Source organism: Aythya ferina (assembly GCF_964211825.1).
Source record: "Aythya ferina genome assembly, chromosome: 3".
Taxonomy (NCBI): Eukaryota; Metazoa; Chordata; class Aves; order Anseriformes; family Anatidae; genus Aythya; species Aythya ferina.
In genome coordinates, this window is record NC_140298.1 from 55,537,449 (window position 1) to 55,564,797 (window position 27,349).

Here is a 27,349-nt window from a genome sequence, read left to right on the forward strand (position 1 = left end):
GTTCAAGTGTATCACAGAATGGTTTGGGTTGGAAGGGACCTGAACAATCATCTAATTCCAGCCCCCTTGCCACGGGGAGATTGGGGGAGGAATCAAATAGCTTCTTCCAAGTAAAACTAGTGTTGTAAGAACAATCGTTCTGCTGCTTCTCAATTACTGTATCATTTCAGGGAGAAAGAACAGAGGTTGAAATCCCTCCGTGTACTAGAAATCTGGTGGTGGTGGTGTTCTCAAGCTCCAAAATTTGTCTTTTAGTTCTGGGGCTCTGGAGTTCAGCTGCTTCGTGATTTCATGCTTTCCTTCACAACGGCGAGAGCTAGAATTGTTTCTAATGATGCTTGAGGTTGTCGGCTAATTGCATACACTCTGCTTTGTGACACAAAAAAGTAAAATCTCAAGAACTGATAATACTGAAACTTTTTGAGTGGCTGAACACAGCTGGTTTAAGAGGAAACCAGGAAGAAAGTTGAGTGCTTTATATTTGTAAAATTCAGAAGTCAGTTGAAAGATACATAGGGAGGTTCACAATTTATCTCATAATTGATCAGAGTTCTTGTCTTTTCCTTGAATCAAATCCAGTGAAAACTGTACGTTCTCCAGGGGGTGAAATCTGATTTTGAGTAGTGATCCAATACAGAGCTCACCTGAAGTGGGGAAAAATGCACTCTAATAGAGCAAAGGATAGAAATGTGAAAATATGTGGATCATTATGCAAATTTTCTCACTTACCTGCAGTCAAAAGGAACTCAGAAATGTCAATGAGCACTGGTGATGTGCTTGTGGTTTGTATTCTGTATTCTTTTTCCTGAAGCAGAGATACTGTCCTCTGCTGGAGCCCTGTCAGCATTACATATGGCAGGACTGATTGGAAATGACAAAGCCTGTGTCCTCCTGTAACCCTTCTGTAACTATCGCCTTCTAGGTAACGCTCGGCTGCACTTTCTGGTCCTGGTGACAGGCTGTACGTCGGTGGGAAAAATCCTGGACGCTGAAGTTTACAAAATTACTGCAACAGATTTCTGTCCTCTCCAGGAAGAAACAAAGGAAGAGGAGCGCGTCACTGCCTTGAAGAAAATACTGAACTCTGGGATGTTCTATTTCTCCTGGCCTAATGCAGGCTCAAACTTTGACCTGACTGTGCGAGCTCAGAAGCAGGGTGATAACCACTATGAATCTGGTAACTCCTTCTTCTGGTTAGTACTGCATGTTTGTACCAAAGTCTTCTGTCAGCCCCATCTGTATGTTACTGGTCAGACATCCTCAGAGAGAAATGACCAGGTGTATTCCAGGTGTGCCACCTTCCATTTCATTGCCATGTCACTTTACAGGGCCTGTGGCCTTACTGAATTCAAAAAGGTAGCTTCTATTTAACTAAAATTAATCTGACAGTGAAATGCACTTCTTATAACTGGATTTTTGTGTGTGTGTGTGTTTAAGAAGAAAGCACAAGGTTTCTTGTTCACAGTGCAGAAATGTTTCTCTATGTGTTGTGAATAGTTTCCCTTGTGGTAATAATTTGCTTTAAAGGTTACCTTTTAAAGTAACAGTAACCTGCACTTGAACCGTTCATAATCACATCATCTGTAGACATATACGTATATTTTTTATTTTTTAAAAGAGTGTGAGTTTAAAGTCTGCGTTTCAATCTCTCAATAATGTGCCCTAGTTTTGTGTTGAAAGCATCAATATTAATATGTTAGCAGCTCAGTGTAAACATATGTTGCACAGAAGGAAACTCCAGTGATCCACTGCTTTGCAATTCTTACTTTCTTGTGCTTACAAAGCAAAGGAAAAGTATTTCTTGTAAATATTATTTAAGTGGAAAAGAAAACACAACTGCTGGGTTTTGTCTCTATTAGGTGGGTTCCCCATTAAAGTAATTCAGTTTGTTTGCTTTACAAGTTCTGGCAGATTTGTTTGTTTATTTTAAACAAAAAGGTACGCTGGAAACAGCTGTACTGGAAACAAAGGAGGGCTGTATGGTGGTGTAGGTGGGAAATAGCTGCCCAAGTTTAATGTGGGTGTACTGCTAGAATGTGTGATATGTCTTGTGGCCTAAAGTAGGTGAATGTTAAATTGTCCAAAAAGTTCATAACAGGTGATAAATAAACATGAGAGGGGCAGTTCAGTCAGGTTAAATAGTCTTTCTACCTTTCTCTTACAAGTGGTAAGATACAGAGTTTTGAGTTTCACTCAGAAGGGAGATAAATAAAACTTGAGCGGTGTTCCAGTGTAGAATCTCCTAAGGTGACATCTCTTAACAAAAAAATAACTCTCTTACCTGTCCAATCTTTTGAAATGTTTCATCTCGGAAGATAAGTATTTGAACTTCTCTTTGCTACTTCTGACTAATCTAGCAGTACCTCATGAAGAGCTTCCACATTCCTGTGTGTTGTAGAGCAGGCATGAATGGTGATAAATTCACATTTAAAATGTTCCAAAGAAAATTGTGAGGTATTTATGTGATATGAGGAATGTTAAACTGAGCAGCAGATTCTTGGAAAAAGCACAGTGGAATAAATGGTTACATGATGAAAAGCTTCAGACAGCCTTAATTATAAGCAAAGCAACCTGTCTCTTAAATGAACTGCAACAACAACAAAAAAATCTACTGGAATTTGTCTGAGTCCTCACTGGGACTTGCTCTTTGAATAGAGCTAGGAAAAGGAGGTGGAAGAGATACCAAAAATTGTTTTAGAGTTGCTTTTTTTAGTTACATATTTAGTTTAAAAATGTAGGATTGACTTGCACCCTGTCAGAGAAACACTGTACTCTAGAAGAACAATTCTTCAGGGGTTTTCCAGAGATGTAGTAAGTCTTGTATAGATCTGCTGTTGAGCAATAAATGTTCATAAGAGGGATTTTCTTGGCCCTCATCTGTGACTAAAGTCACATTTTGAAAAATGAGATGAGGAGTAAGTCATAATAGAAGAGACCAGCATTTTAGGTTTCTTGGGTTGTTAATTTTAAAATAAATTGAAGGTTAAAACAGACATTCTTAATTTCAATAGTGCTTTTTGTGACATCTGGAGTTAAAAGAGGCAATGTTTGCATAAGCTGAATTATAAGGCAGTGGGGCAAGGAGAGCAGCTTGGCAGTAGCTGAGCTATTAAAATTTGCCACACTCTTTTCATTGTAGCAGTTCACAAACATTTCCTACTGATATTTCCTCATTTCGGATAAGGTATAACTACAACAGAAAAAGGATCACAAAAGCTTGCTTAAATTAGTGATTATTGTGGGATGGGACCTTGCCTGTCAGTCTTACTTTATTGAGTATGCCATATGTGTGATGTTGAATTTTACAGGAACCAGCTACTGCACGTCCCCTTCAAACACTACCAGGTGAACTGCTCTGACTGGCTGCTGAAAGTGATCTGTGGTGTAGTGGACGTTCGCACTGTTTACGCTTCCCACAAGAAGGCAAAAGCCTGCCTTATCTCTCGGATCAGCTGTGAGCGAGCCGGTGCCCGGTTTCACATTCGAGGGGTCAATGATGATGGACATGTGTCTAACTTCGTTGAGACAGAGCAGGTAAGCAAATGTATCCAATAGCCTTGAATAATTCACTCCACTCTAGTTGAGCTGGGACAGGGTTTCCAACAAGAACTAAAGGAGTTCAGCATTTTTTCCCCCAAGACTATTTAAAATATTATTGCACAACAGACCTATTTATGCCCATTAAGCATTTCTTTGCAATCTGTTCCTTTTCTGTATTTCTGGCCTTTCCATGCACAGCATTTTCATTCATACTCTTGATTTTTTCCTGAATGTGGAAGTCACGGCCATTTGATACTGTGGTGAAATATAAACATGGGTTTTTGAATTACTCAGAGAGCTGTGGGTGTTAATTCATGTGAAACCAACGTGTGTAACAAGGAGGTTCTTGATTACAAGAGACCTGCTTAGAAGTATCAGTCATGAGGCCCGTGTGTTAAACAAACGGGTGTTTTAAAAGCTATTCCAGAATAAACGTCATGCTTTTATACATTCTATGTATGTTTTGAAGTATTGTTTTACTAAAATTTGTCATTCTTCCCATGCTAGAGGACATTGGCGAAATGTTCCCCCAGTGCTCAGATATATCATACCAGGCAGGAGAAAGCTGCCCAGAGACAGAGCTGTGGTCGTTAGGAGGAAAGTCATCTTTGGCCAGTAAGGAAAACAGAGGAAAAACACAATCTTCTCACAGTCAGGCAAATTTCAGTGCAACTCATTTTGGAACGGACTTTGCTTTATATGCCCCTTTAATTTGTGGGTCGGTTCCCTCAGAGAGAGATGGTATGGCACAGGTTTTGTAAATTTTTGGTAGAAACCTTATTTCCAGATGAGGCTGAAATATATGGGTGAATTACATCCAGCAGGCTCCCTTGATTGACAAAGCAAAGCAAAATAACACAGGCTGTTGGTTTTACTGTACGTGGTTTAGCTTACTGCTTTGAAAATGAACAAAAAGCACTGGACCCTGGAGAATCTGAAATCTTTTGTGCCAGCTGAAATGAGTGGTTTCCTTTTTGAACAGAAACAGAAATTACTAGCAGTCAGAGCCATCATACTTAATATACAGAAATAGATGACTCCATAAGCGGAATAGATAAATGGCTGGGAGGAGTTCTCCACAAAGGGCAAGGATCCGCTTATAAAATTTAGTTTTCAGTGTCTTCTGGGCAGCTCTACAAAACCGAGTATGTAGCATAACATATTTTTCTATATGTTTGTGTCTATATATGTATGTACAGGTACAGTTGAAGTAGATTACTTAGGGGAGGCTGGTAAAACCTGTCTATGTGACATGGTTGAGTGTGGCATAGAGATTCTTAACCTAGCTGTGTCTTTACTTGTTCCAGGAGAGCTAGAGCTGGGTCACTGTAGGACTGTCTGATTGCTGAGGGTGATGACCTGCCTCCAAAGTGTCCCTCCTGGAGCACTACTGTTTCCTCATGGCAGTTCTGTCACTTATATATCCCTTCTTTTCCTGCTTTGCCTGCGTTTTCAGTAGGCTGGCCTGGCTGCTTTCTACTTAGTGTTCGGGCTTCCATGACTTGTGCTTGTTGGATGCCAAACTCTTCCCCTGCAGCGTTTGGGTCTCTAATGCCAGCCAGGGAATTCTCTGCTAACAATTCTCTTTTGTGCCTCTGCTCCAAAGAAACGTCAAGTTGACTCCTGCAGCATCTACATCTTTATAGAAAGTCAGTGTATTGGAAACAGAAGAAAGGACATGTGCCATTTTAACTAATAACTTGCTACAGTCTGCTATTTTAGTTGAGTGCCTTCTCACGAGCATTAGTGCAAAGTGCATTCCACAGGATCTGAAGAATGTTCTCGCACTGAAATGCAAAGGAAAGAAAATGTTAAAGAAGGTTGTCAGCTTTCTTTCAAGTCAGTCTCACATTTGTGGCCCTACAGTTAACAGTTATCTAATTATAAGAAGTACTTCTGCAATCCTGCTCATGGGTTGGGTCAAAAGTTGCTCATTTTACTGAACTACATTCTTGGAGTACATTATGTTGCAAATGATTAGCATGAAAAGTAAGTTGGCCTTTGCATCACAGCAGAAACCCTGAGGATTGGCTCCTGGTGAAAGGCAAAGCAGCACTTGGTTGCTAATGCTTCCCTTTGCTGGGGCTGGGTCAAATTCTTCACGGGAGCTGCTGTGCTTTGTTCCAGTTCAGCCAGGGGCTGCTGTGAGGTGGGAGGACTGAAGGCTTTTGAGCTTTGCAATTGGTTAAAAAAAAGAGCAAGAGTGAAATGGTTGTAGGGTGAACAGCTCGAGTAGGTTGAAAATTATCACAAGGCTTTGCAATTTTAAAGGATTGTGTTTTCTTTTTTTTTTTTGGTGTTGTTTTGTTTTTAAAGAAGAAAATAAGTTTGCTGTTGCTAGTGGTGATAAACACTAGCTCTACCAAGCGAAATGTCCTAAGAAAGCAAAGCTGGGCTAACCACCGGGATGCCTGAGATCTAGTTCAAGCTGGCACCCTCTTAGCTGAGGAAGGAAGAGTCCTAGAATAAACTCTCTCCTACTTTCATAGTAGACTTCTGACTAATCGCCTATGAGGTAATATCTTGGCTGAGTAACATTTTGTTTCCATTTGCTGCGGCCTCTACAGTATAATGGCATGCTGGCTGTGTGCTTTCAGGGATAAATAGCACCCTAGGATTTTGAAAAGCCAGGACTTTTCCCCCCTTTATAGGAATTACTTCTAACGTTTTGCTGTTTTTAGAAGAGGGAGAAACAATTAGTCTTATCTCCAGGCAGCTCTTTTATGCATGGATGGTATGCTTTTGTCTCCCACTGAGTTAGCCTTGTGGCATTTCAGCTCTGCAATGAGTCATTTTTTTGTGGGCTCACTTAACTGCTGTGACTCAGAGTGTTTGAGAAGAAGGGGGAAAAAGCTAAATATCTCACTTCACTTTTGCTTTTCAAAATAAAGCACCAAAACAAAGAGAACCAACAACCCTCTACCAGTGGATCTCTTGATCATTTGATCATTTGGCTTGCTTCTTTACAAAGAAAAAAAGGAAAGAAAAAAAAATATAGGAAAGACAAAAATAAAGCATGAAGGGAGGGCTTTTTGGAAATCCCTGTGATGTGTACTTCCAGCTTTGTTGCCAGTTTTAGAAGGGGCTGCCATTCTATTACAAAGTGCAGTGTTGCAGATAATCCTCAAGTAAAGTTGTAAAATCAGTTTCCCAGTGATAAGTTAATAAATTTTTGCTTTGTTCATGTTTGAGAGGTACCTGCTGACAACAAAGTTTTCTTTCCAGGATTTCTCCTTTCCCATCACCTCCGCAATCAATCTGCCGAGTTGAGACTGTATCGCATTCTTTGAATTCTTCTCTGGTGATAACCTTGAGAAGGCATGCTTGCCTCATTTAGTTTTGTGCCTGTCACTGTTTACATTTCTTCTCCTTCCCCAGTTATTCTCCAAAGAATGGGGGTAAGCTCTTAATATCTTAGCATATGACGTAAGGGGAACAACTCTAATTTAACAAAGATTAATGAATGCTTTCATTTGTTCTCCCCTTCATGGAACTGTTTGATGAAGCATTTTAAATGGAAACCTTGACAGACATCAAAAAGAAATCCCATGAATTTGGATTAACCTTCCCTTTATACCAGTTTGAGAAAAAGTGTTGGACACTGATTAAGAAAAATGATCCCTATTTCACAATAACTCTTAGAGCATGTTGGATAGCTCTCCAGGAGAGGAATGGATGCAATCATGTGGTTAATTTATTTTCTGGATCCAGTCTTACTGTGGCCCCAGGCAGGACAAAGAAGATTATTTTGGCAAGTATATCATTGGATCCTGTGGTCTGAGTTAAAGGGACTCATGGAGAGGTATGTTTAGGCCATCTGTTATCCATGCTCTTTGTGAGTTGTGTGGCAGAGCTCGAGATCTCAGAAAAAAAGCCATGCGAGTATGTGTTTTGACTGTGTCCCTTGAATATGTGACAAATTCTGCCACTAGAAGTTGTGATTGGATAATTGTTTCCTTCTAATGAAGCTGGGTGAGAGAGAGAGGTTGGTGAATAAATTATCCTGAGCAATGAATAGGAGCAGCACACTGGGATTAGAACAACGGCTAGATGAAATCGATGTTTGCTTCTTGGTCAAAGCCAGTAAGCAGTACCTGTACATGAAGCATGAGCTGTCACTGTGCACCAGCAGAGGTGCTTGGATCAGAGGGGTGAGGTCTGCCTCTATTCAACTGAATATAAAGGGTGAGAAACTTGTCCTCCTGAGTCGTCAGCAGCCTTTAGGGTCAGAGGAAGAAGCCACAAAAAGAATCTAAGATGGCAGGAGTCAAAAGAAACACATGGCAATTTCTAACACCACAGGTCAGAGGACAGGGAATTTATTATCAAGGCAAAGAGGTCCTCCACATGGGTTAAGCATCCAATTGCTATTATGTTGTCTGATTGGAAACTGCAAGAAACATGTCTGAAAATCCATCCAGCTAAATGGATTGGATTGTTCTGTGGGCCAAGCCCTTTGAGATCAATGAAGCAGTCCTCCTTCAGTGTTTTGAGGATTTGATGGAAATTAACATTCTCCCTGGGACAGGTAGGCAACAGCTTGCTGTCATTTTGGAGGTTAGACAAAAGATAAGATTCCACAATTGGGTAGTTCTTTGAAGCCTAAGGACAAAGACATAACATTAGCAGTATGTATCAACCCTAATGGCAAAGTGTTGTCCAAAATGTAGGTGATTGTTGTTGAATGCTTAGAGGAAAACCCATGTGATCTTTTTGGATGTATTTTATGTCTGTGACTTAAGGAAAATAGAGGACAGGAAAATTCTGGAAATAAACAATTGTTTAAGAAGGAATAGTTTCTTTTCTTAAAGCACTGTTCATCTTCTGCCTTAGAATAAGAGAAATGGAACTGCCAGGGCACAGGGCAATAAAGTCAAAATTAGAATGACGAAAAATGCAGAACTGACAGATATGTGGTTGTAGAAAACAGTGTGAATGATCAAGGGTTGGAAGAATAAGATAAAATAAATTCTATACTTACCCATGCATAAATGCTAGAATTACATAAGCAACAGAGTTGAAATCTTTTATTTGTAAGTGTAATTTTAACCTGGATGTATTATCAGTGCTAATTTAAGAGTTTAAAAAGTGTGTTTTATTGTAGTGTATATAGGTGTTGAGACAATGTCTGTTCCTGAACTGGGAAGTCCCCTTAGTCTCAGTCTTTGAACCTGCTCCGTTAGGATGTCTGCTGATGGGATGGTTCTTGCCACTGTTATTGTTAGGGTCAAGGGATGTGCATAGCAGAATGCAGTGTCAGGATCAGGGGTCATGTTCCTTGTAGTGGTGAATGAAGGATAATGGATATTGCTGAAATTCAGGGAAGGTTTGCACGGTTGTAATGCCTAATAAAATGTTTACAGTCTGTTTAGGAAGGAATGACTTTCAAAAATGGTGTTAGCCTCCCACTCATTAAAAAAATACTAGGTCTTTTTCCAACTCACTAGCAGCTTTGAAGAAAATAACTTTGGATTCATCTGGGTCACAAGAATGAGGTGAGAGAATTGTGGAAGACCACAGAATTGCTCCAGAGAACAGAATGAAGAGCGCTGTAAAAAAAAAAAAAAAAAAAAAAGGTGCTAATGTGGAGAATTTTCTTGTGAGTGATCTGTACTGAAGAGGCCGTGCTCCCAGTTCAAAAACCTCACCTGAATTGCTAAAAGCTACATGTTAATGTGCATAAATATCTCACTTTTTAACAAATGCCTTATCATCATAGGGGAGTTCTATATTAGACCTCATCCTGACAGAGGACCTCCATCATTCACATTAGGTTGTGGGCATCGTGTTTTTACGTGACAGAAATGATTCACACGTAGTTTGAATAATTTTTTTTTAGTTCTCCAATGGACAGCTTAATAGAGCAGAAAACAGAAGAGGTAATGGGTGAGAAACAGTGAACAGAAAACGTGAATAATAATAGAAACAAACATCTGTTATATCTGACAATGTTGAATCACTGCTAAATGGGACTATGAGCAGAATATAAATTCTATTAATGCAGAAAAGCAGAAATGTTTGGTCAGTATTTTTCTTCTGCATTTGGCATAAAGAAGTCAGGAGATGTACTCACGGTCTATAAACTGTGATGAAATACTTGCCATTAAAATATAGCCCAGGAAGATGTTAAACTTCAGGTATTAAAATTAGAATTATTATTATTTTAACTCAGCTGAATTTGCAGCTGAGACTTAAAAAAGAGATATTTGAGCTGTCAAGTTTTCAGTTAGTTATGGAAACTGGGATACTCCAGAAGATTGTAAGGAAACTGAACCTCTGTGGTAAGCTGTTTGAGTGGCCAGATTGTACTTCATGTGAAGCTTTGCCTGTAGTCATCATCGTCAAGTGTTAAGATTTTGTTTCAACTCATCACTAAGGTGATTATTGTCAAATTTTGAAGTGAGCCAGTCTTATCTGGTCTTTGTGTAGATTCAAGACCAGATCCGTGCTTAGTATGAGTCAGGAAAATGCTGGGGCTGTCAGCGGAGTGGCACAAATTTACTTTACCTTAGAGTTGTCTCCTGAGGGTCCATGACTGTGCGTGAAAAGATGATTCAGTGTTCAGAAGTCACTGACTCACCTTGTGACAGCCTGTCTCAGTGAGGAAATGAAGAGGAAGAAGGTGGGCCTGCTCGCTCCTCCAGCAGTCCAGCTGCAGGATGGTCATGGAGCCAGGGGCTGGCCTTGATGGTCCTTGTGGGTCTCCTCCAGCTCCGGATATTCCAGGATTTCGATTCTGTTGTCTCTTCTGAGCACAGAAATGCAAAGGAAGAGTGTTGCCATGGTAATTAGTTCTTGCATTCAGGTACAGGCAAATTTAAAAAAATTTTGCCATGAGAGTGTGTTTTAGACCCATATTTCTGAAGCTGTGAGGTAGGCCTCGCAGGGAAGCTTCTGTCAGCAACAAATTAATGTGAAGCACCTGCCCTCTCTTGCAGGAGTTGTAGGAGGATGAGATGCAACATAGAAGAGTTCTTAATTCCTTGGTGTGAGGTGAAAAACATACAATTTTGCAGTACATCTGGGCTAGCTGTCATTCGAACACTGTGTCCTTGGCAAAGCTACTTAAACTTTTCATCTTATTGAAATTGGGGCAATTGTGAGTGCTCTGCAAAAATACTGTGAAGATAATTAGATAAAACTGGTGGCAGGATATTTAAATATTTAAATACCTACCTCTCTAATGTAAGTACATACTTCTTTTCATATGTGTAGCTTTAAAAATTGTATGTTGGGGGTAACATCAAGGTCGAGGTTCAGGTAAATGAACCTCGTTTTTCTTGAGCCACCCAACCAGAACACCTAGTGGCAAATCCCAAAGCACAAGCCCCAGTAAAGCGGTATGGGAGCCCATTTTCATGTTCTTTTCTATTTTTGGGGGATACCAGCCAGCTGGCAGCTGTTGTGCTAAATGATATGATGCAGTTGGAGAAGCAGCTACCTGGGTGACCTGTATGGATACCGTGCCTCGCCGGGGCTGCAGAAGACTCGCTGCGATGCAGGAGATAACAGGGATGCGTATCGTGTGTCGCCTGTGGAAAACAGCCAGGATTCCACTGCTAAGTATAGGCCAGGAGAGAGAGCCAGGCTTTGCACAGTTGCTCTGTGGTTATGCCCTGTCTGAAGATAGTACCTTTTGTGCTAAGTTAACATATAATGCAGTGCTTTGCTGGGGGGTGGCGGAGGGGGAAGGTAAAGGGGAAATTGTCTTTGTACTTCACATGAATTTGATTAGAAATCAGTTTGTTAGCTGTGATCATAAAAAAAATATAAAGGGAGAGGTTGAAGTCTGGTCTGGGAATAAAATGGAGAGTTTGGAGCCTCTCACTAGAAACCTTGTTGAAGAGAAATAGATCACATACTGTTCGCTGTATCTCAGGATGGGAGTGGCAAAGCTGCTGGTTTCACTGAGATTTGTTTGGGCACTCTGACATGCAGGACATGCAGTGAAATAAGAAATAGTAAATAAAGCAAGGGATAAGCTTATCCCACACCTGACATTACCCATCACCGGTCACAAGGAGCAATGACATTTTGCAGTTCAATTTTTTGAGGGAGACAGAGGGAGACTATGTCCTGGTCTTCCCGAGTCTCTTCACTGGTAGATCAAATCCATCTTCATCGTGGCTGAAAGATTCCTTCCACATTGCCAGCAGTGGTGTTTTAAATTCTCTCTTATTTCTGGTGAGTAGTGAATTGAATCTGCTGTGATGACATGAAAGCAAATACGGTGTGCTTTGTTCCACTGTGTGTGAGACTATGGAAAAGCGGCTGAGCGGTAAGGGGATACAGTGAGATACACCGTTTACTTTTTTCACCCTTCGTGTTCAGTGTCTTAAGCTGTCATTTGATGAAGAAGACACAGACTGATAGCTCTAACGGGAGAACTCCTTCCATTTATTTCATTTTTTTCAGACAATTTACTTGGATGATGATGTCTCTTCCTTTGTGCAGATCAGAGGTTCTGTTCCACTGTTCTGGGAGCAACCAGGGCTTCAGGTAAACAACTAAATCAAAAAGCCTACCTTGCTTACCTCTCTTGCTACTTATAATTTAGAAATTCCATGAAATTTATGTACTTTTTAAAATAAGATGCAGAGCTCATTCTTTGAAAATGCTGAGCTACTTCTTTTTAGGTTTACTTTGTAAGAAATTATTCATGCTTAGGTAAACAGGAAAAAAAAAAAAAAGAAAGAAACAAACAAACAAACACCAACAGGCAAATAGCTATAGTTATTGAGGTTTAACATTTTCATGTGTTTGTGTGCCTCTGCAGGAAAGTCTATGTAAGGGACTGTGTCTTGATGTCCTAAACTGAAGGTTACAGCAATGCCTTTATAGTATTTTTTTATTTGATTTGGAATAACCTTTCATTCTGAAACGCCTGGTTAGCAGGAACATTCTGCTATTTCGTGATACTGACCTGCAGAATAAAATTGGAGTCTCTATCGATACCAGGAGTACTTTAACTTCAAGTAAAGTATAATGTTTGGATGGTGTGTTTGCTAGATTTTGATCATACAGTAATGATGATCTGATCTTCTGCAAGGCAAAGTTGTGGTGTTTCATCAGGAGATAAATGCATCAACTGTAGCAAGTTAGAGTCATCCTAGCATGCTTCATGTACTCTGAGCAGAGGGATGAGCAACTAGACTGAGTACGCACATGTATGCTTATGTGTTAGTGGAGAGAAGATGTTATATAAATTTTTTCTCTTTAGATTCTTCAAAGATCATTTGATACTTTTTTTTATTATTAAATCTAGCACTTTAGAACCATTCAGGACCACTGGGTTTAGTACAAAAGATGACTAGAAGCTCTGTGTTCCCTCTGTTAGCACCATCCAGGGCAATACTTTTTTATAAAGGAGGTTTGTCCCTGTGACTGAGCACGCTTCCTTCCCATCTAGTAGCTGTATCCAGCACTGTTGTTCTCTATGTTATGAAGTCAGAGAGTTTTTTCCCCAAATATTTTTGGCTTGTGTGCAGCATCTTCGGTTAAACAGAATTTTCAACTTTTTAGCAAGGACATGATCTACATTTTTGCTTAATCTGGATTAGAATATGCAGCTGTCATTTATGTTGGTGAATACTAGTATCTCTTACTCCTTGGGTGGGAGTGTGCTGGCACTGGTGGTGAATATGGTGGTGAAGAATTGCATAAACCAACCTCATGAAAAATAAAGAAAGATGATGGTGTACAGGAAACAATACGTGATCTTAAAAACAATTAGCAGTGTAGATTGATGGTACGGGATTTTAGCCATCAAGTTTTCAAAGGACTGTTCCAATAATTTTTAGTTTCTGTAAATAACAGAACAATGAAATAATGCAGTACACACAGTCCAGGCAAATGGCATAACTGCAGCCTTGTCTGGTGACTGAAGGGCAGGAAGAGTGCTGGGCACACAGCATATTCGTGTGATACAGTGTGGGATATTTGCTAGAGAAAGTTGGCAAGGGGATATGATTTATTTGGCCCTAAAAAAGATGTGTAGATATCCCTTTGCTTAGTAATAATCCTGTTTTCACTTGCAACTGTAAATGTTGTTGTCTAATAAAAGCTGTGGCTTTTGTGTTAAGTATATTATGTGTGTGGGTGTGTGGAGTCTGTTAGGGGTATCTGGTGCTGTTAAAGAAATGTTTTCTCTGAAGGAAAAAGGGAGACATCTAGTGATTTAGGACTTCAGCAAATTTCTCTTCTTTCTTTCCATTATTTTATTTAGGTGGGTTCTCATCATCTAAGGCTTAACAGAGGCCTGGAAGCTAATGCTCCTGCCTTTGACAGGTAAGCTTCATTCAACTTTGGCAATAACACAGCAACCTGGTATTTAACCAAGATTCCACAACTTCATGCCTTCCTAGTAAATCCTCAGAGGTGTGAAACATCCCTTATATGATGTAGCCGATCTCCCAGGTGTTGCAGGATTACGTGGGTTTACTTTATTTACTGACTTATTTTTACATGTTTTCTTTTCCTCCTTCAATGCTAATTGAAACAATTTGGTCTCCTACCTTCTTTCTGAAAAACCTGAGAAATGCTGGGTGGTATGAAAAAGAAAGGTCTGTGTAACCCTTTGTAACATTTCAACAAATGTGAATTCACATTTACAGTATGCAGAGCATGTGTTCTTCTTTACCTCTGTAAGCCAGGCAATTAAAAATTAAACACTGCTTCCAAACCATTCAGGATTTGCTTTTCACTGTTGCACTGCTACACAGAAATAACAGCACGTTATTCTCTAACCAGTGTTGCATGATGCTGTCATGCTGATGGTCTGCTTTACCCAGAGACTGGCTTGTAAACCTTAAGCCATTAAGACTGCGTGGCAGCTGGAAACAGTAAAAAATCCATCTGTCAGCATGATTTCTTGGAATATCTGACTGAAATGCTGTCCTTTAAGGACAAACTCCCATGGACATCAGTGAAAACATTGCCTGAAGGATTTGGCCTCTTGGAATATTTCAGCTTTTAAGTGCCAGGTCATGTGGTTCATTTCTGTTTTGTTCTGGTTTTGGCAAATGAGATCTTATGTCCAAGCTAAAAAGTGCTTTTAGATGAGTCCTCTTAATTCCATGGCTCCATGTACTGCAACTTTTACCAAACATGATCTTAGGAACTGTTAATAGTTTTGCAGCACAGAAGGACCCCAGACAGGGACTGGAATCTAAATGGTCTACGTACCATAGCAGTCCCTGCTCCAAAGGGACTTAGTCCAGGTTCTGAAAGCTCTTTTAAGACTCATAAATCCTATTGAATTCAAATGTGTTTGAGGCTCATGATCTTGCTGTCATCTGGTGCCATGTTAAGTTGCTTTGCCAGTTTCCTGAATCTTCATCTTAGAGGGTTGCATTCCACAGCAGAGATAATCTCTGTAAGAAGAAAACAGTGACTTGTTAGCATCCTCTTTGTGCTTCCCAACAAACTGGGAGTACCTTAGCAAGGAACAACTCTTTAATGCCATTTAGCTCGGAGTATTTGATTTCCGTGACCTCAGTGCAACTGGTGAATGAGTTTCTTCTAAGAAACATGAACGTGAGGATCAGCTCACGCTATTCTTTCTTCTCCCTGTACACAGAAAAGCCTCTAGGTGAAGTTAAGAATCTCTCTGCTTACAGAACTGCAAAAGACAGTCCTTTGGAAATGGACAAAGAACAAGCAACTACTTATATGGAAACAGGCACTGAGACTTAACAGCCTGCTACAGTGTGTTGGAGTGGGTTTAGCCTGTTAGATTTTCCATCTGATAGGTTAATGTGTTGAGAAGGCACTGTGAGAGGGGAATGGCAATCTTGTTAGTGGATCTTTTTTCATCCCCTCTTCCTGATAAACCCTTGGGGAGTTCTTCTCATAGTACTCAAGCAGATGACCTGAGTGTCAGCAGGTTTGTTCTTCAGAAATAACGTAAGTGGAGAAACACGATCTTGATGGTGGGATGTGAGGTGTGCAAATGTACAGGAGGAGCTGGCATGCAGAGAACTGGCTGCAGAACCAGAAGCACAAATAAGAGCAGAGAATACATTTTCTGTGTTTCTTGAAACATGTGCTGCTAACTTTAATTTCTCCATTTCCATGTTTTTTGTGGCTTATTTCTGGTTATAGGATTTAAAGATGCATGCCATATCATGCGTGCTTGCTGACTTTCTGACACTTGGCCATGACTTGTCGCTTTGCAGCATGTAGTAGTTTTTCATTTGTGTGGGATATTTTATTTTTCTTGTCTATTCTTATCCATCTTCCTCTTAAGTATCGCTGTGGTGGTAGTATGTGGCATAAGATGTCTTTGAGATCTAATTGTTTATTAATAAACTAGCACAGCTCCTGTAGCTCATGCATACAAAATTGAAAAGAATGTGCTGAGGAGAGAATGGGTGCCTCTGTATCTGGCTAAAAGCTCTTGACTTGGGAGTCTCTAAGTGTCAGGCTTTGAGAGGCTGGCGATACATGCCAGATGAAATACTACTTTATGCTTTTCCTGTTTGTGTTTGTCCTGAAGGATCTGGACCAGGCCATTTGGCTAAAGGGACCTTTGGTCTGATCCACTGTAGCAGTACTTCCGTTTAATAACATTCCTCCATAATTAAAAGTAAGCTGCGAGTGACTATTTCAGGGTTGCAGTAGCTCAGAAATACTTGAGCCCTGTCACCTATGAGATGCTCGCGCCTCTCTGTCCATTACACTGGAGTCCTAGACCCGATTGCTGCCACTGGCTCTTTGTTGGCTCATCCCTAAGATGCAGGACAATCCCTGTTGTAACATGTTTTCCTCTCTGGTTGTCTTTCCTGTGCAGCCTCCAGGCTGAGAGCCAGGAGGTGGGTGCACGCAAGGACAGTATCAAAGCTAACAGTGACATAAAAGATCTGGGGCCTGCTTTCTAAGATGCTTCTTTATTTATAGCACAAAATACCGTGTTCCTTCATTTCATGCTTGCACAACTTGCACTTTAATAATTGATTGCAAGGAAACTGAGGAAGATGTCTATAGCTGCTGTGGCTGAAACCTGCTAGATGGAACAACCAACGATCTCTGTTTCTGTGGTTTGAAAAACGTAGCAGGCAACGTTACATAGTTTTGTTCTGTATGTTCTGTACTTATTATGGTTACTTTTGCTGTAGGCATATGATGCTTCTGAAAGAGCAGTATGGAAAACAAGTGATTGTTAACCTGTTGGGAAGCAGAGGAGGAGAGGAGGTGCTTAACAGAGCTTTCAAGGTAAAAGCAATGATTTATTTTATTTTATTTTTTGTTAAACTGCTGACTTCTTGAGCCTCCATGTTCTGTTCCCTTTCTGGACAAGTACATGACGAACACTACATCTGAATTATGTTCTCCTTTATCTAATATCTAGTAAAGAGAGAATGATGCTTCATAGTCTCGGGGGCTTGATTTCCAGCATTTTCTTCTTGCTTATTTCCTCATATGTTTGTAGACACTCTCTTCAACCAGACTTTTTTTCTTTTTTTTTTTTTTTTTTAATAAACAAACAAACAAAGCCGTAAATGTCCTAAGAAGTAGTGCACATTTGGAAAAATGAATTGTGGTCAGCTTTGTCATCATATGTAGACACCAACGCAGTGAGCTGTAGTCAGGTGCCTTATGGGATTGTCAGAACTAGCACTGGGACAGGTTGCCCAGGGAGGTGGTGGCGTCACCGTCCCTGGGGCTGTTCAAGGAGAGGTTGGACCTGGTGCTTAGGGACATGGTTTAGTGGGTGACATTGGTGGTAGGGGGATGGTTGGACCAGATGGTCTTGGAGGTCTTTTCCAACCGTTATGATTTGATGATTCTCTGAACTGCTTTGGGGCCAGTCCCTGACCCTACTTTACTAAGAAGAAGCTCTGATTGTAATGGCAAACAGCTCTCTAGTACTGGTTGTGATGGGAATTAACTGCCACAGCACGAAGTCACAGCCTGGTGTATATTGAGAGAGGTTTTCCTTCACTCTAAATGTCCCTAGGCACAACTAATACCTGAAAGCATCTGGGTTGTCTTTTCAGGATGTCAGGCATTGTGGAATTAAAGCTGCATTGAATTTTAGTGCAGGATGGCCAGATTTTTAAAACTAACGTGTGCTTGAAGCTAGGGGTTTTCACTCAGTAGGATTTGTGCAAGTGCACAGCTGCCTGTATCTGCCTGGAGGCTGATGGCAGTCTGCCTCCTAAGTGCCTAATTGCTTTAGAAGTCAGACCTAGGTACTTTGGAGTATATCTTACAAAGAATAACATGAAGGATGTTTTTAAGTACACACCTATAGTAAGTGTTACATTTATTTATCATTGGTAAAGACTGATACAACAGTTCTGAGTTCAAATGTTTACTCTGTGAAATTAAGCAAAATGAAGATTCTTGTTAAGTAATAGTTACTGATTGTTTTACCTCTCTATTGGAACAATGTACTTGACACAAGGAGCATTTTAATGGCAGTTTTTCTGCGTGACCATTTCCTCCTCCTCTGAAAGAGCGAGTAGGAATCACCAGCTTCCCCATTGAAAAATGACTCAATCAAGGTGCCCCCTGTATGGAATACGGCCACAGACAGTGGCTGAAGTTAGTGAGCCTATGAAGAAAGTACAGAAATGAAGTCAGGTCCTAGCTTCTGATTTCAGCTTTTTACTTAGTTTCTGCTTGACACAGCTAAGCCTCTATAGCCTATTGGTTTTGTTCTCTTTAAAATAGTTTTTATAGTTTATTTTGGAAAAACATCGGAATTTAGTGGTAAGAGATGATAAGTTGAAATAACTGTAAGGATACAAACCTGACGTTGCTTGTAAATTTAATACCAATATTTTATCAAGTATTTCAGTTCTCAAAAACAGTGTTCTGCTCAGTATCATACAAATGGAAATTAAGTCAGAAATAGGACATTTCTGGAGTAAACACCTTCCATGCATTCATTTCCTTTAAATAAAGATCTGTTTTAACTAAATTGTTAAAATTTATTCTTTTCCTAAAAAAAAAAGAAAGCACTTTATTGGCTGAAAGGGGTTAGATTGACCTCATTGGGAAGTGAAGATTTGCACCAACTGAATCCAACCAACTCTTAGTCTTTTCTTCACCTTTGTGATTTAATGAATGAATTATTAGAAAGCATATGTATTTTTTAGTTTGATTTTAAACAGCTCAGTTTAAAAATAAATAAATTATAGGGAAATCACCAGGAAGTAAAACTTTTCTTCTTTCCTGTCATTAGTTTATTTCTTTGTTTCTCTATCTTCCCTTGTATGCTTGTATTTTTTACTCTTCTCCCAATGGTTGCTGCAATCTTAACATGCCTTATCTGAGTTGGTTCCAAATATCAAAATATTCTTGCAATTACTGACAGTGCTACTGAGTTCACATGATCAGAATGCCTGCACTACCGTTAGGTTATGCGACAGAAGCAAACGAAAAAATTGGAAATCCCCAGCTTAACTTCAGCTATTACACAAATCAACTGTTACCAGGCCAGACATCAATAGTGTTCCCAGTAATGCTGTTCTTCTCACAAGCATCACCCATAACAGATGTAATTATGTTTGCAGTAACAGCACTGCTGTAGTGTACACCATGATTTACACTGAGGATAAATGCCATTGTCAAGTGCATTGCTGGTGGCTCTAGCAGTGAGTTGGGGTGTTGACAGAAACAAAACAAATTCCAAGTGTTTTCACTTTTGTAAAGTGTAATGAAATATATTTTACATTTTCCTCTCCAAACATCACACAACACCTTTAGATTTGCTTCTGGAGGGAAGGTTGAAGGGCTAACTTGATACAATTACACTGGTGTAACTGCTGCACCTACACTCTTAACATAATATCAGAGTGGTTTTTGGTCTTAGTGGTCTAAGTGGAAAAAGGATCCATCTCTTGAGATGAGAACATGCAGATGGGAAGGGCATAGACAAAGGCTTATATAGTTAGAGTTAATATAACAATTCTCACTGGCTTTGCCGTGAAGAGCAGGATGTATTATTGTTGTATCTATTACAGATACATTAATGAAATTTGTGGTGATTACGGAAATGCATGTGAGATCATAGAAATAGGAGATGAAATAATGAGGCTATTTATGTCTCTTCTTTCACTTTTGTGGTTTACCACAAAATTTTATAATATGTTTCCTGGGACATCATTTCTCTCTTATTTCCTCCCCAGTCACACTCCACCCTAAATTTAGGGCCACATTTTCTCATGTCTTGGCACTTATGGAATGGTTACAAAATAAACCTGTGCATGGTTATGTTCACATACCTTAAGAAGCTCTGGACATCCTTCCCATCAGGGCCCTTGTCCTGAGTTGGCCCAGATCACCACTATTTTTGTACAGAGGCAGTAGGCCACTGCTGCAGGGCTGCCACCAGCCAGGGCACAGACAGCAGCAGTTCTGAGGCAAACTTTGCAGCTACGGTTCGAGTTCCCTTGCAGGAAAATTGGGGTCTAACAAACCAGTTTACTTTTGGAAAGAAAACAAACAGGGAATTTTCACTGCTGTTTCCATGTCTGGTATTTCAAACTTGTGAACTTGTCAAAATTAAAACTGTGGTAAGCTGTCTGAGTTTACCAACAATGAAAAGCGTGCTGGCATCAATCCTTATGCTGTGGCTTGAGCAGGATTTGTTCTTCTTCTTTCAATTTTTAAACAGAAACTGCTATGGGCCTCTTCCCATGCAGCAGACACTCCCATGATAAACTTTGACTACCACCAATTTGCAAAAGGTGGGAAAGCTGAAAAACTGGAAAATTTACTGAGGCCTCAACTGAAGTTGCACTGGGAAGACTTCGGCATCTTCGCAAAGGGCGAGAATGTAAGTCCACGGTGAGTGTACCCTGCCTCTGTGTCTAAGCATAGCCAGGCATCACCCCTCCTGGCCTCCCCTGGTTCATCATCGTGTTTGGACCGTGAACATAAGTGACCATCTTGAAGTATAATCTTTAGATGAAGTGTAATCTTGATGCTAAATAGATTATTTAGCTGAACTGCATCTGCATTGTTTAGAATACGGAAAATTGCCAGTACGTGCATTCGCTGACACTGTGTTGCAGACGTAGTCAAGATATGTAATGGAATACACTGTGCTTGCACTGTGAAATTGTGGTGGGTATAATCAGGCTGAACACTTGATGATCTTGTTCAATCAACTCCTGATTAGATGTTATTTTGTAAAATATACTTTTTTTTTTTTTTTTTTTACTCCCCTCTCTCCTCTTTTGTTTGGTTACTGAAGTCTGCAGACAGGGACTTTTCGAATGAATTGTTTGGACTGCCTGGATCGTACTAACAGTGTACAGTCCTTCGTTGCACTGGAGGTGAGTTTGTCACAGGACCTTTCATGATGCCCCATGCTGTGTAAGTTTTCAGTTCCACAGGAAAGGCAAGAAAGGGGGCATAAGCCTCAGTGACACAAGTCTTTCTTGCCAGCTCTGTGTTACCCAATGATGTTGGCTGGAATATTTAAACTGAGAATAAAAAGCAAAAACATATTAAAAAAACGTTTTTTGTTTTTGTTTTCTGCACCAAATCTAGGTCCTGCTTACTCAATTAGAGAGCCTGGGATTGAACTCTAAATCTATAGTTGAGCGCTTTGTGGAATCGTACAAAGCAATGTGGACTCTCAACGGCCATAATCTGAGCCGAGTGTTTACTGGCAGCCGTGCCCTAGAGGGAAAGCACAAGGTAAAGAAAAATGGCAAAGCTGTTTCCTCAGAAGTGACTGTAAAGAAAAACATCTGATTTACTCTACATTGTCACTTGCGCTGTTGCTCTTGGTCTGATGTAGGTTGGGAAACTCAAGGATGGAGCCCGATCAGTGTCTCGTACCATTCAGTCAAATTTTTTTGATGCAGTAAAGCAGGAAGCCATCAAGCTGCTACTCATGGGTGACTTCTTCAGTGAGGAATATGCAGACAAAGGCAAAATGCTTATGGACCACACTGCACTGCTGGGTAAGGCCAGTGTAAACCCTCCAGTTTTCTTTGTGTCTGTTTTTGACTGTCAGATATAAGCAATTGCATCCTTTTGAGAAAATAAAAATAAAATAAACTACTTTAAGGACTTCTGACCAGGCTAGAGAGCCATGACAGTGCTAGTTTTGAAGATGTGGTGTGAGGCTCTGCTACTCTTCACCTTTACCCCCACTCTAAATTTCTTATGGCTCGGATTTCTGTCGTAAGCTGTGGCATGCTCAGTCTCTGTAGCCCAAACTGATAAGACTAAGGGAGGAAAAATAATTTGTTAGGTCACTGCTGGAAGAAGTACTGGAAAACATGCAGAAAGTGAGTGACCCATCTTTCACAGATACAACTGCTTTGATAGGGTGCCTGGTTTCCAGAAGAGGAATTGATGGCATCAGCCCCAATTATCTTAGAGTTACTGCCATTGCCACTGGAGTCAGTCTTTAGCTTTTGCGTTGTTGCCGCTAGGGTAATGTCATTACTTCACAGTGACTTACATGTCACTGCTGGCTGTATCGTTCCTTTCCTTTTGCAGCACATTTTTGTTTTACATGCCCTTTTTCTCTCTCCCCTCTTCCATCAGTGACGCCGAGTATTTTGAAGGCCATGTCAGAGCGTCAGTTTGAATTCACAAGCTTCAAGCGTGTTCGTGTTGCCATGGGGACCTGGAACGTGAATGGAGGGAAGCAGTTTCGAAGCAACATCCTCGGTACCAGCGAGCTGACAGACTGGCTGCTGGATTCTCCTAAGCTCTCCGGAGTTTCTGAATTTCAGGGTAAGACTTTGTTATAAATGGCTCAGTCTTCAAAATAGGATTATAATCAAAGTTTATAATTTATTAAAGGAATAGAGGTAAGCAAACAGCGCTGGGTGCACCGGGAGTCTCCGCTCCACCAGGACGCACACCAGTTACATCAAGTAGCTGATTTTTATGCTCCTAGACTAATACATATTCATTACTACTTCTAAAAAAAATAGGTTATTATAATTAGCTTCCGGGATCCAGTCCCTCCTACTGGAGCATGCGCATCAGTCTCCGGTGGTCCCCCTGTGGGTCTCTAGGGGTCTTTCATGCTGAAGGCTCGTAGTCTTCCTCTCCAAGTTTTTTTCTTGTCCTTCCCCTTTGTACTCCTTGGCAGCATGTCAAAAGCTTACACAGTGTCCCCTGCAAGTTTTGTCTCCTAGCCGTCCTTCAGCTTCTTTTTTCTTCTCCTTAATCTCCTGGCCACCTGGCCAGATATCAGGGACTTGCATAGCGTCCCATTCAGAAGCCATAACAGTCACTAGTTGTTAGCAGTTGTTCTGAAACCCCCAGACATCAGAGACTTCAAAGAAAGAACATACAAACACAAATAGCTCTCTTATTGACACTTCATGAGTAGTTAAAACATTCCTAACAGGCCATTCACAGGGACAGTCACATCTATAGCAGTGCTAAATCAACCACAAAGAAGACAAAAAAGGCTGTAACTGTTAGAAATAAGAGTTCAGAATAACAAAAGCAAATAGGCTCATGGATTTGAGGAATATTTCTGAAGATTTGGTAATTTGACTATAATGAGGGGGAGACTGGGACACTGGGAGGAAAGGGAAGAAATGTTCCATACTGACACGAATCAGATGAACATATATAACAACTTCAAAGTCAAAATGCACAAGAAATACTTGCATTTATAGGAACAGCAAGTTGGGACACCATATTTGACCAGCTGGTCCTTAGAAAGTCAAGACATCACCTTGGATGGCATTTTCTGTCAACCCTAAGGGATGTATTCAGCTCCATTTGGACTTGTCCAGCCTTCCCTCCGCAGTGGAGTGGTGTGTGGAGGGCTGCTTACAGTCAGAACAGTCTGTGGGTCTATATCAGGTGATCTTGTTTTGAACCTACAGCAGGTCAGAATTCAGAGATCTCTTTCATGCCATCATGGGGTGTATCTGCTTATTTTTCATCCTGTGGTCTTTTTTATTCCTTAATTTCTCCATCCTGGGTTCTTCATTTTGAGTGGGAGCTATGTACTTAAGCGCCCTCAGAATAATATCTCCTTGGTCTTTATCTGAAGCTAAGAAGGCAGAGTTAGGGTATGACTGTGCAAATGGTTGCATTCGTGGTAATGTCAATGCAGTTCATGCATAAATAGTTAAGTGTTCACAAACAGATGCCCAAAATTACTAATGGGAAGTAAGTAGTTAACGTGACAGTGTTACATTAAGCCAGTGTTAAGCCAATAAGCAAGGCTAGCTGGCATCTGCTAGTTTGACACTCGTACCTGTACAGAGTGGTTGTATATTATACTTCTCTTTCGGGTCTTATTTTCTGAGGCTGGTCTGACTTCAGTTCCTATGGTTTTCTACCATTCACGTGTTCATGTTGAATTAAGTTACTGTTATCTTGGGCGTATGGCTGTTTAAACAAACAGAATCTAAACCAAACAAAACATCCCACAACCCATCAAGCAATGGACAGACCTGACGGGTCAACAGATATGCTTCATACTATTATATGAGAGCATTTCATCTTTGGTGTTTTACGTGGCAATATCCACACGTTTGGGCCAGGGAAGGCAGAGACTGTTCTCTAGAGTGACCTAACCCAGGAAAATAAGGAGAAACTTTGAAGGCTTCCTTAAAGTCACAGATAAATTTACTAAATACATTGAGAGGGAAGGGACATACTGGGGTATGGGCAGTAAGTTCAGTTACTTAGGAATCAGTGTCAAAAAAGAAAAGGAAAAGGATAAGTAAGTTAGGTGAAAAGTGGGTGAAAAATGGTGGGTGGTGAGATGTTGGGTCTTTGGTACATGTGGGGTGAGGGAGAAAGAACAGTGAATATTTTCTCATCTTAACACTGCTACAATATAATGCTCTGTTCTGAACTGCTTCCTGCGAGAGAGAGATGGAGACCAACTGGTGGGAGAAAGGCAGGAAAAAAAATTCAGAGGAACTGCAGGGGTTGTTTGTGAGATTAGATTAAAGGAGCAATGAATATGTATAAGCTTGGCAGGGAATACACAAGATAGAACTACAGGAATGATCTCTGACAGAAATTAGAAAACAAGTCGTTAGAAGACTTGTTAGAAGAATAGTAACTCTTGTGTGACTTTTCCCCCTTCTCAACAGATGATGACAGCAGCCCTCCTGACATATTTGCAGTGGGATTTGAAGAGATGGTTGAATTAAGTGCAGGGAATATTGTGAGTGCCAGGTAGGTTAAAAAAATAAATAAATAAATAAATAAAGCCCCCTGTTCTTCAAAAGAACCATCCAACAAAAGCCTCCAGAGTTGCGCTTCGTCTGGTCAGGTACACAGAATATTCCTTCCAAGTCTGTTGCATGTTATCATAGCTAGAAATATGTTTAACAAATGGCACTGGGACTGTGCTGGAAGTGCTATTTCAGCCTCCATATAGTAGGACACGCTGGTTTTTAAGTCTTTTAAATCTTTGCGTTGGCAGAGAAGGATTCTGATGTTTGACATTGTTTTAACACTTGCCCTTAAACCCCTGTCTAGTATTGGAAAAATGTGCTTGGTGACTCTAAACATAACCGACATTCGTGTGGAAATTCTAAAACGAACAAAATGTCCCTGTGGCTAATTGTATTTGTGCAAATTATTGCTCAAGGAGTTAAAGGCAAAGCCTGAGCTTGGCATGCCAGCATATAGAGTAGGTTGTGATCCATGAGCTGTCTCTGACATACATCCTACAGCACTTCCAGCTCTGGAGTCAGCATGTGTAGAGCCTAATGGGTTGTCTGTAAAACCTAGAGTACAGTTAATCTGCTCATTTCATTGATTGTACGTGGTTTCTTTTGATTCCATTAAATGATTTTTTGTTTGTTCCAGTACAACGAACAAAAAGATGTGGGGAGAACAGCTTCAAAAGGCAATTTCCAGGACTCATCGCTACATTCAGCTGACATCAGCACAACTTGTTGGTGTTTGTCTTTTCATCTTCGTACGGCCCTTTCATGTCCCCTTCATCAGGTAATAAAAATAATTAATGAAGTTTGCATCTTCAGTAATGTCTGCTGTTGCAATTTGGCCTAAGAGGGCAGGAGTGACTTTTCAGCTTAACGGGAATTGTACAGACCCAAATTCCAGCATGGGAGAGACTTGTTTCCAGGTAGCATGTTTGGCTGGGCATGCTCGAGGTGTGCACTTAGGGTTTACTGTCTTCTTTGGGAAAAGAATGACCTGACCCAGTAAGTCCAAGAGTGTTCTGAGCATCAGGTGAAAGCACGTGCCTGTTTCTGCCTGAAGAGCAAGCTTTTACTTTCTAGCCCTCTCCTTATTGCTTCTGTGCAGAAACAAGTCTGCTTCCAGACTTGGAAAGAATGATGGGAGAGGTGGAAAGAGGCGGTGAAGGGAGACAGCTAGTTTTGCCCACTGACATGTTACAGAATTGAGAGCTACAAGAGCCCATTAAGCGTTTGTCTCTACCAGAGTTCACATGAAACAGAACTGTGTGCCTAGTTAGGAGGGTGCAGAGATGCTTGTCCTCAGCTTGCTTGCATTGATGTCCCTGGAGCCTGACCAAACTCCTCTTGCCCCTAGAAGATTCCCATTTTTATTGAAGAGGAAAGGTAAGAGTACCAAGCCACAGGGATTTGTGCATAAAATGCCTTTGCCATGGGCAAGAATTATTCACTAACTGAGAATTGGTAGGAAATGAGTAATTAGCCAGATCTGTCCTAAGGCATCTATCTGTCCTGAAGTCTAGAGTGATCTAAACAGCGCTTTCCATTCCACATTAGGAGCACTGCATTTTGTGATTAAAATTTCAAGAGATGCCCTCTCTCCCCACTCATCTCATATCTACAGAAAAGATCAGTGCAGAGCTTGTGCAACAGCAAGTGCTTGCTGTAGGCTAGGTAGGGTAATGCCATCCTGGTAAACCTAATGGTCTTGCATGGCTGCGTTCACAGTTATATTTCTTCAATTGCTTCATACTATGTGAGTGTAATCAAACCTAACCTGTGTGGTTCTGTAGCTCTTTCATGTCCGGAAAAGGAAAACAAAAATGATCAGAAGTGCAAAAAAAAAAGCTTCTGTACTTACAGAGATTGAAGAGATTCAGGCAGAAGTTGGAGAGTAGAAAAATAAAATGAGAGAATGGCAGGAGTTCATACAGCACTGAAAGGACTGGGGAGATACAAGCAGTTGAACGTACAGTGGGTTATCTCAACGTAACCTTTGCCATGAATGGAAGTCAGATAAATATCAGTCAGCAATTGGATAGGCAGGCAGCAGGAAGGGAGAACTCCTTAGAATGAAAAGACTGAACACTTGCTTCTTCCAGAGCACTCAAAACCCAGCTTTTCATAGAAAATCTTCATGGTCCTCTTTTGCCTCCCTGAGGGTGTCTTCTGGTGGTTTTCTGCAGTCAGGAAAGACAGGAAAATAAAGAGGAAAAAGAGAAAGGAGGGTAGAAAAGACAGGGAAAAGAGATACCAAAGATGGGGGGAAAAAGATGAAAACAAAGAAAGCACAAAGAGAGCCTGTCACGTCTTGCATCATTCAATCATCAATCAGTGCCTGACGGCAATGACTTAAGGTTTTTTCCCCTGCCCCTTACTTAAAGCCAGTAGTACTCTAGTCTAGAGCTACTTGACTTCTATCTGGAAAGTAAAATTTTCTCAATGGGAAGGACGTATACGTGGTGCTGGGGTTGATTTACAACTGTGATCTCATCATTTGCTTATCTGATCAGACAGGCATGGTTTATTCTTCAAGTAGGCTGTCTATCTGAGAGAAATTATCCTACAAGCAGGTGGCCTGCTTTGCCAAGCAGGTCACCTTTCTCCAGTAAAGAGTCTAAGTGTATGCTAATCATGACAGTGAAGTACTATGTAATTAGCAACGTGGAAGACCTAAGCAA

At 40.6% G+C, this 27,349-nt stretch overlaps 1 protein-coding gene across 2 annotated transcripts in view; it reads left to right on the plus strand.

Annotated features, from left to right (window-relative positions):
- Nucleotides 1-27,349, plus strand: part of SYNJ2 (synaptojanin 2) — a 62,619-nt gene that overhangs the window by 15,506 nt on the left and 19,764 nt on the right. Inside the window, exons 3-14 of one of the 2 annotated variants that reach the window (XM_084515787.1) lie at nt 923-1,193; nt 3,309-3,534; nt 11,956-12,039; nt 13,766-13,827; nt 16,656-16,752; nt 20,165-20,337; nt 20,747-20,828; nt 21,046-21,195; nt 21,299-21,464; nt 22,057-22,248; nt 24,591-24,675; nt 25,315-25,455. In XM_084515787.1, the coding sequence (XP_084371913.1) occupies nt 923-1,193; nt 3,309-3,534; nt 11,956-12,039; nt 13,766-13,827; nt 16,656-16,752; nt 20,165-20,337; nt 20,747-20,828; nt 21,046-21,195; nt 21,299-21,464; nt 22,057-22,248; nt 24,591-24,675; nt 25,315-25,455 (1,729 nt within the window). The remainder of the gene's footprint in view (nt 1-922; nt 1,194-3,308; nt 3,535-11,955; nt 12,040-13,765; nt 13,828-16,655; nt 16,753-20,164; nt 20,338-20,746; nt 20,829-21,045; nt 21,196-21,298; nt 21,465-22,056; nt 22,249-24,590; nt 24,676-25,314; nt 25,456-27,349) is intronic. The other variant, XM_084515788.1, reaches the window with a different exon arrangement.